Here is an 11,083-nt window from a genome sequence, read left to right as displayed (position 1 = left end):
GATCTGTCTTATTTTTCGTTTCAAGCCTTAATAAGAGCTCACTAAATGGATGGACGGTTTAGATATAACACATACCTCGTGATCAGACCCACAGAACTTGCTGACGCCAATACAGTAGCTGTATAGCTGGCGAGAGGTACACCAGCCAATCGGCTTCCGCATATTCCCACTCATTCTAATTTAGCTTTTAGCACAAACCGACGCGATGAACAATAGGAAATATGAATACGAACCTATGATCTATTAATCTACTTAATAGTCTATCTTCGGGCCACAAATCAGAAGGCTTAGATTCTACTTTCGAGAAGAACTCATTATTGTTTTCCTGTGGTGTTGTCCACATAAGATTTATATCCCTATTAATTTTTATATAAATCACTAAAATCATATGTAAAAATGGATGAACGGAATGGATGGAACACATACATCATGGTGGGGCCCACAGAGCACCGACCACCAGCCACGGGGCTGGTGTCAGGGGGAGCAGCCAATCCGTCTCCGTTTGGGCATTGCGTCACTCTTCCTGCAGATAAGCTCCCGCTCGCCTCGAGACGCAGCTGCAATCAATGGCGACCGTAACATCCACGCCCTTCTCCTCCCAATCGTCTTTCCGGCGCACGTTAGGGTTTCGGGCGCACTTTAACGTCTCCTGCCGTTCTCATAAATCCTCGCTCTCTCCTCTTCCGAAGACGCTGATGGCAATAGAGAACTCCGGCGTCATCGCATGCCTTCGCGCCCAAAGGTAAATGGAATTCATCATCCAGACCGTTCATCTGTTGGGCCCCACTATGGATTAACCATATCTCGAAGTGTGTATCAATCGGATGTTTTGAACGTTAGATCGGTTTGGTTGAAAATCGAGTCGACGTTTTGATGGGCAGATGTCTATGGTTGGATGGTTAAGATCGTCTCAGGTAGTACTTTTGAGCCATTGGATAATCAGAAGTGGGCAATTCAGTTAGAGGAAACCCACAACACGTTGTGTGGGACCCACCTTGACGTGTGTAAGATATGGAAACCGTTCATCATGTGGGCCCCCTCGGGTTCCCCTTGGCTTTAAAAATTATCAGGGCGATTGAAAACTCAGGTGGGCCACACCACAGGGAACAGTTGGGATGGAGCCGCCCACTGTTAAAAACCTTCCAGATTCATGTGGGGCCCACTTTTTTTTTTTTTTTGTTTTGTTTTGTTTTTCATGCCATCCAATCCATTCCGAAGGCGTGCCTCATCAGGATGAGTGGACACCCCAAAAATCAGGCCATTCCAAAATTCAGGTGGCCCACATCACGTGGTTTCAGACTTTCAGTCAAGATTTTACATGGTGTGGCCCACTCGAATTTTGTATCCGCATGAATTTTTGGGCACCAAGGAGAACATGGGGGCCACATGGCGGAAAGATTGGAAATCATTCGCATATGACGGTGGGCCCCACACACCACATAGTAGGTTAAGCTTAAACTACAAAGCTTTATAGTGGATCTGGGCTCATTCAGTTAACTTTGGTAACTCATCCAGTACCATTGACATTGCATGATGGCCGTGATCGTCCAAATCTCGGGCACCTTGATAGATGGTTCAGTCCTAAAATCGTGCTGATCGGTCTATCTTAAAATTGAATGATCCTAGCCATCCAATTTACAGCCATCTGTCCTTGTAACAGGTGGTTAATAAGATTGTATCTGTGAGATATCTGGACCGTTGTCCATCCAAGTGGACCCCATGATAGTGTGGATCAACATAACCCCACTTGGTCAGCTCGGCCAACTCTTTAAATGGTGGTTGGCTTTGATTTTGTTTATAGATATCTAACATGTAAGATTCTTATTGCAACTCAAATGACTGTTTGGATGCAGAACTGAATTGAATTGAAATGCCCACATTCAGTTCAATCAAGAGGAAATGATGAGATGACAGATTTTAATGAACGGTTGTAACTTTCTTAATGGGGTAGAGCCCAAATTGCAATTTGGCCCATGTCCTCAATACAAATGTTATGACGATTATAATCTGTCATTCTAGTCTGCGAGACTAATGTGTACAATTCATTTCAATAATGCATCCAAACATGCCCATAATATCACTAGCATCTGAAACTCCAAATGACATGGACTTAATAGTTTACATTTGCTGTACCATTTCATTAGTGCTGAGCTGGCGAGAGAAGCTGCTCATGCAGCACTTGAAGGTGGCATTTCAGTTGTGAGTCTCTTTACACGAATGCATTACTTGTTCATCAAAGAGTGGTGGAAATTCTTTTTGTTGATTCTTGGAAATGTACTTGTTTTTATTTGAGTTCATAAATATTATATGCAATTCTGAAATGTTCTTATTTTTTCTTTATGTTTAGCTGGAGATTGTGACGTTGACGCCAGGTGTGTTTGAGGTTGTCCAACTTACAAATTCCATGTAGTCATTTGAAAGAATCATTATATAATACTCGTGCAATATGAAACGATTCGTCGACTTGACTCGATTGTCTTTTATCTCTAATACGAGTTGTCGATCCAACAGGTGACTCGTATCAAGCTAGCATGACTCTGTTGATATTCATTAGCACTGGCCCAGTCGTCTGTTACAAAGCCATAATGTCTGTAATCGCACATACGACTGAATTATTCTGTACATTGGTGGATTAACCAAGTCCAGCGCCCGCATCGAGTCTTAAAACCTTCGTTTGAATGTAACCAACCTCTCTGATAAAAACTTATGCACTTTTCTCTTCCTTGCAGGTGATACAAGGACTTGTTCATGATCATCCAACATCTGTGATCGGAGTAATTATTCAGCTTCTAGTTAAATGTTGTTGTTTATCTATGCTGTCTGCACATTTCCAAAAACATGTTCTATGCGATAAGATGTTTAGACTATGACTTTGATCATCCATGTAGAATGAATACATCGTCCGTGGAATTCCAGATGACTTTTAATGTTGTTCTGAAGGTGTTAAATGGTAATGATCTTGCAGGTTGGAACTGTCTTAAATACTAAGGATGCAAGAAATGGCATGAAAGCTGGGGCCAAGTTTCTCATGAGCCCTGCTACTGTCAAGGTGCGCTTTTGGTGCTTCCTTATCATGGTGCGCCATTATACAATGTGTTTGTAATGCAGGGGCATTTTCACACCGGGCTCAAGTGGGGTGGCTTGTGGGATGCAGGGGGCACACTCGGAGTGGGTGGCCCGTGTGGGGCGGGCCCCACCCGTGTGAAGCGGGTGGCTCGTGTGAAGCAGAACCCATGTGAAGTGGGGCCCACGAGGGGGTTCGACTGAGGTCCTAACCCATGGGATGTGGGGCTTGGGCTATGATATAAATGGATTGATTCGTCATGCTCTATCAGTTCGAGCTTTTAGAGCAAGTGGTTAATTGTCCTGCATCAGTTTGGTTGCAACAAATTTCATAAAATTTGCACCAAATGAGGAAATTTTGTGATAGTTGGTGCAACCAAACACACCCTTAGTTTTATGTTCAAAATTTATGCATTATTGCACTTTTTATAGTTTTTTTTTTTAAAAAAAAAAAAAGAAGAAGAAAAGAAGTGAGTCTGCCTTGTTGACCATCTTGCCCTTTAGAAACTTAAATTTTCCAATGCTTCTATATCCATTATACCCTTCTCAAGAGTGGGTGTTCCCTCCCATATCGTTCCCTGTGCCGTGGCCCACATAAATGTTGGGTAATTGGGTTGGGCTGATATTTTATGACAGGAGGTAACATGAGCTCACACATCTGATGAACAGGCTGGATGTCCTTCATACATCACGTGGGACCCACATTTGCCAGGTACTGGTACCACCGTAAGCTAATGGTGGTACTAGTACCACTGAGGGACACCTCTTTTCAATCAGGGTATGTTTGGTTGCACCAAATTTCATGAAATATCATGATATTTTACATCAAATTAGACTGATTAATCATGATATGTGGAGCAACCAAAATAACAAATTAACTATCTTCTCAAGAAGCATCAATCTCAATTTATGGAAAGGCCCCTTGATCAGATTGCTGTCGAAGATATATGGTTGTGGTTGTTCATGAATTCCAATGCCTTTATATCATCAAGAAATCTTTAATGCTTTTATTTCATCAGGAAATCTCAGATGATTTCCATGGTAGTGATGTTCTGTACATCCCTGGAGTGATGACTCCAACAGAAGTAAGGATGGATTTTTTATTTTTTTTTCGTCACTTCTTTTTAAGCTTTTGCAATGTAAATTGGGTTTTTAAGCTCAGTCCACTCTTTTAATGCTTATACAGGTATTGAATGCGTATAATGCTGGTGCAAGAATAGTCAAGGTCAGCTTTATCACTATATTTCTTTTTTGGAAATATACAATGTTCTATCCAACTCGCGCCCTCTAAATGTACACATGGGTCCACTTTTTCAGCGATCTAGATTGTTTGTCGATGGTGGGTGTGAGATACCATGAAGTTCTCCCCCATCTGATGATCCTAACTGTTCAACTCGGCTTCCATTAACTTTGGGCCATTTGTCAGGACGGATAGGATCATCAGATAAGGGAGATATTGGGGCCTTGCCTTCCCATGATGAGGCCCACCATATCAATGGCTTATATTGGTGAAATGTGGAGTCCACCTTACCATTGTCGGGTCGAACAGAATAGGTCAGTTCTTTCTATCAGGCATCATAAAAATCTCTTGTTTTTTATTTGTAAAATAGATATATGGTATAGACCATGTAATAACAGTAGAGCATGCATGTTGCCTTTTGATTTCATGCACACAATCCGTCGGATGATGGATGGTTTTTCCCTATGCATGACTTTTTAATGCGGGGGCATTTTCACACCGGGCTCGAGCGGAGTGGCCTGTGGAATGTGGGGCCCATGAGGAGGTAAAACCCATGGATTTGGGGCCTACGAGGAGGGTTTGGCCGAGGACCTAACCCATGGATGTGGGGCCTGGGCTATGAGATAAAGGGATTAATTCGCCATGTTCTATCAGTTCGAGCTTTTAGAGCAAGTGGTTAATTGTCTTACATCACTTTTGCTTGATGAACAAGTCATGGTAAGCTAATCATGCCTTCTGATCATCTGATTGGCCTGATTTTTCTGTCATAGCGAGTATATCGTGTGACCCACTAGATGTGTAGTCTGGATTTTGTATCTGTCTGACATGTGCTGCAGTGGGAAGTCATGTGCAGAAGTGTGTGCAATTAGTATTTTGCTTTAACCTAATGCATAGTTTGCAATTGTATGAGTTGTTTGGTAGTATGAATCTCATTAGAGGTAGTTCAGGTATTTTGTGCACTGTGACAATAAACTTTCAATTGATTTAGGAGAGAATTGGAGCTTTCGGCCTTTTCTATTGTGTGTAGCTCCTTTAGGGCCTGTTCTGGACACGCCTTCAAAAGGAGATTTTGAGACCCAATGCCATTTTTGAGATGTTTGTTTGGTTGCCCTTCCTTAACTCCCTTTTGATTGCTCCTCTCCACGAAACAGGCGCTAAAAAGATCACTTGCCAAAAACCAATCAGATTGGTTTTGGCGAATCGATGTTATGTGCCTGCTTTTGCAGAAACTCCCTTTCTCAGAAGTTGTGTCCAAACCAGCCCTAAAAATAAAATAAAATAAAATAAAAAATATCAAAGCTTTGCTTGATTGCTTTTTTCTTACTCCCTCTTTTCCTCTCTTTTCAATTGCAAAAACAACATGCTATCAATGCATATCATTGTAATTTTTTTTTTTTTGTTTTTTTGAAAAGCCCCTTTGTAAATTTCAGTACTTTGATGCAGGTGGTAATAGTAAGTAACTCTAGTTTACTCTGTCATTGATGTCGAAAATATTTTTTCACAGTTTAACAAAATCTCCACTAATTATTATTTTTTTCGAAATTTCTTTCTTCCAGGTTTATCCAATCTCAGCATTAGGCGGTGCTCAATATATTTCGGCACTCAAGAGACCATTTTCTCATATTCCAATGGTTGCTTCCCAAGGCATAACAATAGGTTGATTGTGTGAATTGTAGAGTCTCATTTCTCACTGTAGAGTCATTTCTCATATCACTCAAATCATCATCATAATCATCTTAGCCTTTTCCCTAGCAATTTGGGTTGGCTTTTATATGGCAGATTGGCAAAACTTACACTATCAGCTTCCCACACTAGGGCTCTTGGAACCATCCATGGCAGAGTCGCACATTGACAGTTTGACACCACCATTCACATGCCAACACGGTCACGCCTCAAGCTGTGCTAGCACTACTATTGCATGATTCTGCAATTACCTCAAATGTTTTCCATTGTTTTGGAAAATTTACATAGAAAAATTTTCTTGTATGATGCACATTCATCCGCCTCTATGCCCCATTCGTGAAGTTTGGCTTAAAAGATTTTACACGTGTATTTAATTCTTGTTCTTTTTACAGATTCAGTAGAGACATACATTGCTCAAGGGGCATCTGCAGTTGTATTATCTGATGCTATATTCAATAAAGAAGCAATGAGGCTGAGGAACTTCAGTGCAATATATGAACTTGCTCGGCGTGCCACTTTGCATGGTTATGAAGCCGTAAATCGGTGAAGATTTGAGACCCTTGTTTTTATTTTTACTTCAATCATGGATTTCAATTTTCAAGCCTAGTATTGAAACATTGAGCCGAAATTAGCAATTGACTACGAGTGAAAATAAAACCCATTAAGATGGAAAATGGAGTGCTCCGTGAAGTGCGAAACAGAAGAGCTCTAAGCACGTGTAGCGCTTGCGCTTTGTGATTTTGGGTCATTGATATGTTGGCATCAGTAGTAATCTTCCATTCAGTGACCTGAAAAGGGATGATTAACACAAGAAATAACAAATGGTCAATATCCAAATGGCAAACCTCAACAATCCCATGGTCAGAGTGGTCAAATCAATAGATTTTTGGCTTATTGTACATCCACATGGTGGCCCATGTTGATCAATGGCTACAGACACCATACTTTTTTTCTGCATGTACATTGAGAATGCAATGTTATAGCATTTCTCAAGTTGGAATTTGATATTTTTATTTGAGGGTGACTTCAATATGCAAAGAAAGCACTAAGAGTTGGTGGACGCATCACTTCCCACCATTTGGAGGCAGTTGGTGGGAATCTATAAGAAATTTAATATTTAAAATTTTAGAAGTCTATTTTGAAATGCATGATAAGATTGGTATTTGGTACCCATGATGTTGGATGGTAGGAGATATGAATGCACACATTCTTTTCCCTTTCTACTGGGCTTTTCTTCTGTTTTTTGAAAAACACCAATGTATTCATGCATTGCCTACCAACATTATGGCGAGTTGGATTCTTAGCACTTGCTATGTGAGACTTATCATATCGGTATCTAACACTGAGTGGACCCATATCCTTATTACATAGCTTCTGATCAATTGGACCTAATGCAGGAAAAGGGCAGAGAATCAATTCGTCGCTGTGTAGTAAACAACTTTCATGATTTCACCTACACCATAACAAACTCAACTAAGTCGAGGATGCTGCAACACCAATTCTAAAATCATGGTAAAACCCAACCTCGTTTTTGCTTTTCTTGTTGCAAATTTCTTTACATGCATCGTATTATTGCATCAGAGTGGCAAAATTTTCCTCCAAAACTCGAGTATTTATGTATGGCAGTTTCAACCACTGTTCAATAGATAAAACAAACCAATTACAATATGAGGAATGGTCACAAACAACCATAGCATGCTGTAATGTGTTCCCTGCCAGCATGTCACATGTGCAGGACATCTGGGCCCGGCATAATGGTGGGGCCCCCATCATGAAGATCAACCATTGCGAAAATCAGGCCGGTTCTCAACACCTTTATGTTGGCTCAGGTCATCATACATTGATTTTAATGGCGTGGCTGACCTGATGAGTGTTTGACCTCATTTTCACAATCAGTTAGCTTCATGATGGGGGTCCTACATTTAGCGACACCGATGAACTATTGACATGTTGGCAGGTAAAACAATGTGGCATTGTAAGAGTTTCCAATGCTAATGTTGTATGTGTTCATTACTCTTTCAATGCATCACTGATACTCTGCATTGAATCTTGAATAGTTCCTTTGGCTATCCACTGCTTGGCGGGGCTATTGTTCAGCCTAATTTTGGTATGGGTCAGCCCCGGTTTTCAGTGATTGAGATTGTTCAACTGCTGGGCCCCACGATCAAACTATTCCAGCCACCCAAATGATGGGATCATTTGCATTGTATTCAGGCCAAGGTTACATTTTTACACTTTGTCATCCATCCATGTGCAGGTCAATAATTGGAAGGTTGCAATTATCCAGCAAAGTAGTTGTTTGCAACACCACCACTTCATGGTGGGGCCCACCATATGAACTATCTGGATCACTCAAAAGTAGAGCCGATGACACCACTAGTTCGAACCGAGCATTGTTTATTTCCTGGTATCATTACTATGAATGCTTGTTTCTAGAAGCAAGCTAGGAAGAGTTATTCATGTCAACAGTTTTTTCTTAATCATCATTTGTACAAGTCGGAGATGTATTGTGGCATTTGCTATTTGTCATCAGTTTCCTTATGTGTGTCCATATTGTGATCATAACCTTTGATTTTTAGAGTTGAATGCAAGCAATTGAAAATTTTCTTTGCATAGATTCGTCTGTAGAGAGTGATGGTTACAATTATCCATTCAGCATAAGTTTCTTATGTAGCCTGTCTCGCATAGAGTTCACAACATGGACGGTTCTGATCGTTGGACCACTCAGCATGTAGACTCCGGTGTGCAGCGACACTGATTATTTTAGTGTATGCTGATGATATAACAGTTACGGGTGATGATGATTAAGACATTGAATAGCTGAAATGCAATCTTAAAACATGATTCGACATAAAAGATCTTGGTAAATTGAAGTATTTCTTGAGTATAGAAATAACTTCTTCAAAAAATTAAAATTTTCTTATCACAAAGGAAATATGCATTAGATCTCCTGAAAGAGATAAGAAAGTTAGCTATAAAGCCTGCCGATAATACAGTCGATTGCAATGTTTGGCTTTTTGAATAAATGGAAAAGCCCATATAAGATCTCAACGACTGGTCGGACGATCATATAGCTTACTATTGCCCATACAGACATTGTGCAAGCCATTTCTTTGGTCAGCCAAATCATGCCCGGGCCATTATTGATTCACATGAAAGCTGTAAATCGAATCCTTTGATACCTAAAGGGTTCTCCCAAAAAATGAGTGCTAATGAAATGTAATGGGTATCTAAATATTACGAGCTATTCAGATGTTGATTGGGCATGTTGTCCTTTTGACAAAAGGTCTAGGATTGGTATGTGTACCTTTATTGGTGGAAACTTAATTACATAAAAAAGTAAAAAAAACAAAGCATTGTTGCTTGGTCTATGCAGAAGTAGAGTGTAGAGCAAATGGCCTCAACCACATGTGAACTTATCTGGATAAAAGCTCTACTTAAGGACATGGATTTTCATAATGACAAGCCTATTGATTTATTTTATGACAATCACACAACTATTCATATTTCAATTAATCATGTGTTTCATAAACAGACAAAAGCACATTAAAGCAGATTGTCACTTCATCACAGAAAATGTTCAAGCTAAGGTGATTTCTACTCAGTTTGTATGAATTAAGAACCAACTAGCCAATTGTTTCACAAAAGTTGTTAGAAGATCAAGGTTTCTTAGTTCGTTACACAAATTGGACATCATCAATATCTCGACACCAACTTGAGGGGTGGTATTGAAGAATGTCTATACTCTCTGTGTCTCACTCTTTCTCTAGGACTTTTCCTCCTTTTCTCATCTCTTCTAATAGTTGTATTAGTTCTCTTCGGAAATGTAGTATTATTTTCTACCTATACCTCCTCTCTAATTCTATATAATTATCTCCATATAATTAGAAAGATAATATTAGAAATTCCGATTCATTCCCTTACTTATTTCTCCACGAGGCATGTTTGGATGCCTCTCATTTTTCATTTCTCATTAAATATGCTGAGACTAGTATTTCTTGAGAAAGCTGTTGCAAACATGAGGTTAGCAAGGTTTGAATTCCTTCTCTCACACACTTGTTTTGTGCAAAATGCATTATGTTGAAATTTCAGGCATGTTGGACACCTGATTAGGCAACAATCTTAAGCTCAAATCCAGCTGTTGATATGCTTCCAACAAGCGGTAGATCAGTGGTACCCAAACACGCCCTAAATTTTCTTCGAATCTAATTTCCATTCTATGATTGCATTCTCAAACTGGATTTTTATTTCATAGACTGATATACATGTACAAAGAACTGATAAATGTACATTGTCTCTTTGTTTATTGGATCACTTCACCATATGTTAGGTTTTTTTTTTTTTTTTTGTCCCTTTTTATTCATAATTGTGTGGCCCACCTGATGATCACTTGAGCAATTGCCTGGACCTCACTCCCATGCGGCACGGGCACATTAGCATGTATCATAATGCTGTGTTTTACATGATATTCTTAACAGTCCTTTTTATTCGGAAGTGTGTGGCCCACCAAATCGCCCTGATTTTATGCCCATGTGCCATATGCCACACTAGACATTCCTGGCAGTACCTAAAACATTTGAGCTCTTCGTCGATGTGCTGTATATGTGAAATCTACTGCGTTCATCAGGTGCGCTCCTTGATGCTAGACCCTAAGGCAAAAAATCAGCCAAATCGACAAACAATGGGGTGGGGATGCCAACCATAGGTTCGACCAACGATAGTTGATGAAACATAGAGGCCTACTTGGATGGAACAAATATAGATTTCGTACAGGGGACGCTTACTGCGTGGTGACCCTACCACCACCAACCTCCATCCAGGCAGGACTATATGAGCCACCTTTATGTATGTGTTTTATCCGCGTTATTTATATGTTTTGCTAGCTTATTTTAGGACATGAACTCAAAATTGAAGCATACCCAAATCTCAAGTGGACCACACCACAGGAAACGGTAGGGATCAAACGTATTAAAAACTTATTGAGGGCCACACAAAGGAAGGGCTGTCAATTGGCTGAGCCTGTGGTTAGCTTTGGCCCAATATTTTGAACTACTCGGTTGAGCTCATTCAAAAATTTGATTTTGTTTTGTTCATGCC

General features: G+C 40.1%; 1 protein-coding gene across 5 annotated transcripts; it reads left to right on the top strand.

Annotated features, from left to right (window-relative positions):
- The first annotated feature begins 516 nt into the window (after nucleotides 1-516).
- Nucleotides 517-10,310, top strand: LOC131250942 (uncharacterized). 5 transcript variants are annotated; one of them, XM_058251358.1, is made up of 11 exons: nucleotides 517-742; nucleotides 2,145-2,199; nucleotides 2,348-2,383; nucleotides 2,730-2,774; nucleotides 2,966-3,049; nucleotides 4,083-4,148; nucleotides 4,250-4,288; nucleotides 5,860-5,959; nucleotides 6,379-6,529; nucleotides 7,384-7,498; nucleotides 9,522-10,072. In XM_058251358.1, exons 1-10 carry the CDS (start codon nucleotides 567-569, stop codon nucleotides 7,415-7,417), a joined length of 786 nt encoding a protein of 261 aa, XP_058107341.1. In that variant the 5' UTR covers nucleotides 517-566; the 3' UTR covers nucleotides 7,418-7,498; nucleotides 9,522-10,072. The 5 variants fall into 5 exon arrangements, with proteins under 5 accessions (XP_058107341.1, XP_058107340.1, XP_058107342.1 ...); XM_058251357.1 differs by lacking the exon at nucleotides 9,522-10,072 and adding an exon at nucleotides 8,643-9,510; XM_058251359.1 differs by lacking the exon at nucleotides 9,522-10,072 and adding an exon at nucleotides 8,044-8,237.
- Nucleotides 10,311-11,083: the final 773 nt, after the last annotated feature.

Source organism: Magnolia sinica, chromosome 7 (assembly GCF_029962835.1).
Source record: "Magnolia sinica isolate HGM2019 chromosome 7, MsV1, whole genome shotgun sequence".
In the NCBI taxonomy this organism is placed as follows: Eukaryota; Viridiplantae; Streptophyta; class Magnoliopsida; order Magnoliales; family Magnoliaceae; genus Magnolia; species Magnolia sinica.
The sequence above is the reverse complement of the archived record's forward strand: the minus strand, read 5'-3'. Positions and strand labels throughout refer to the sequence as shown.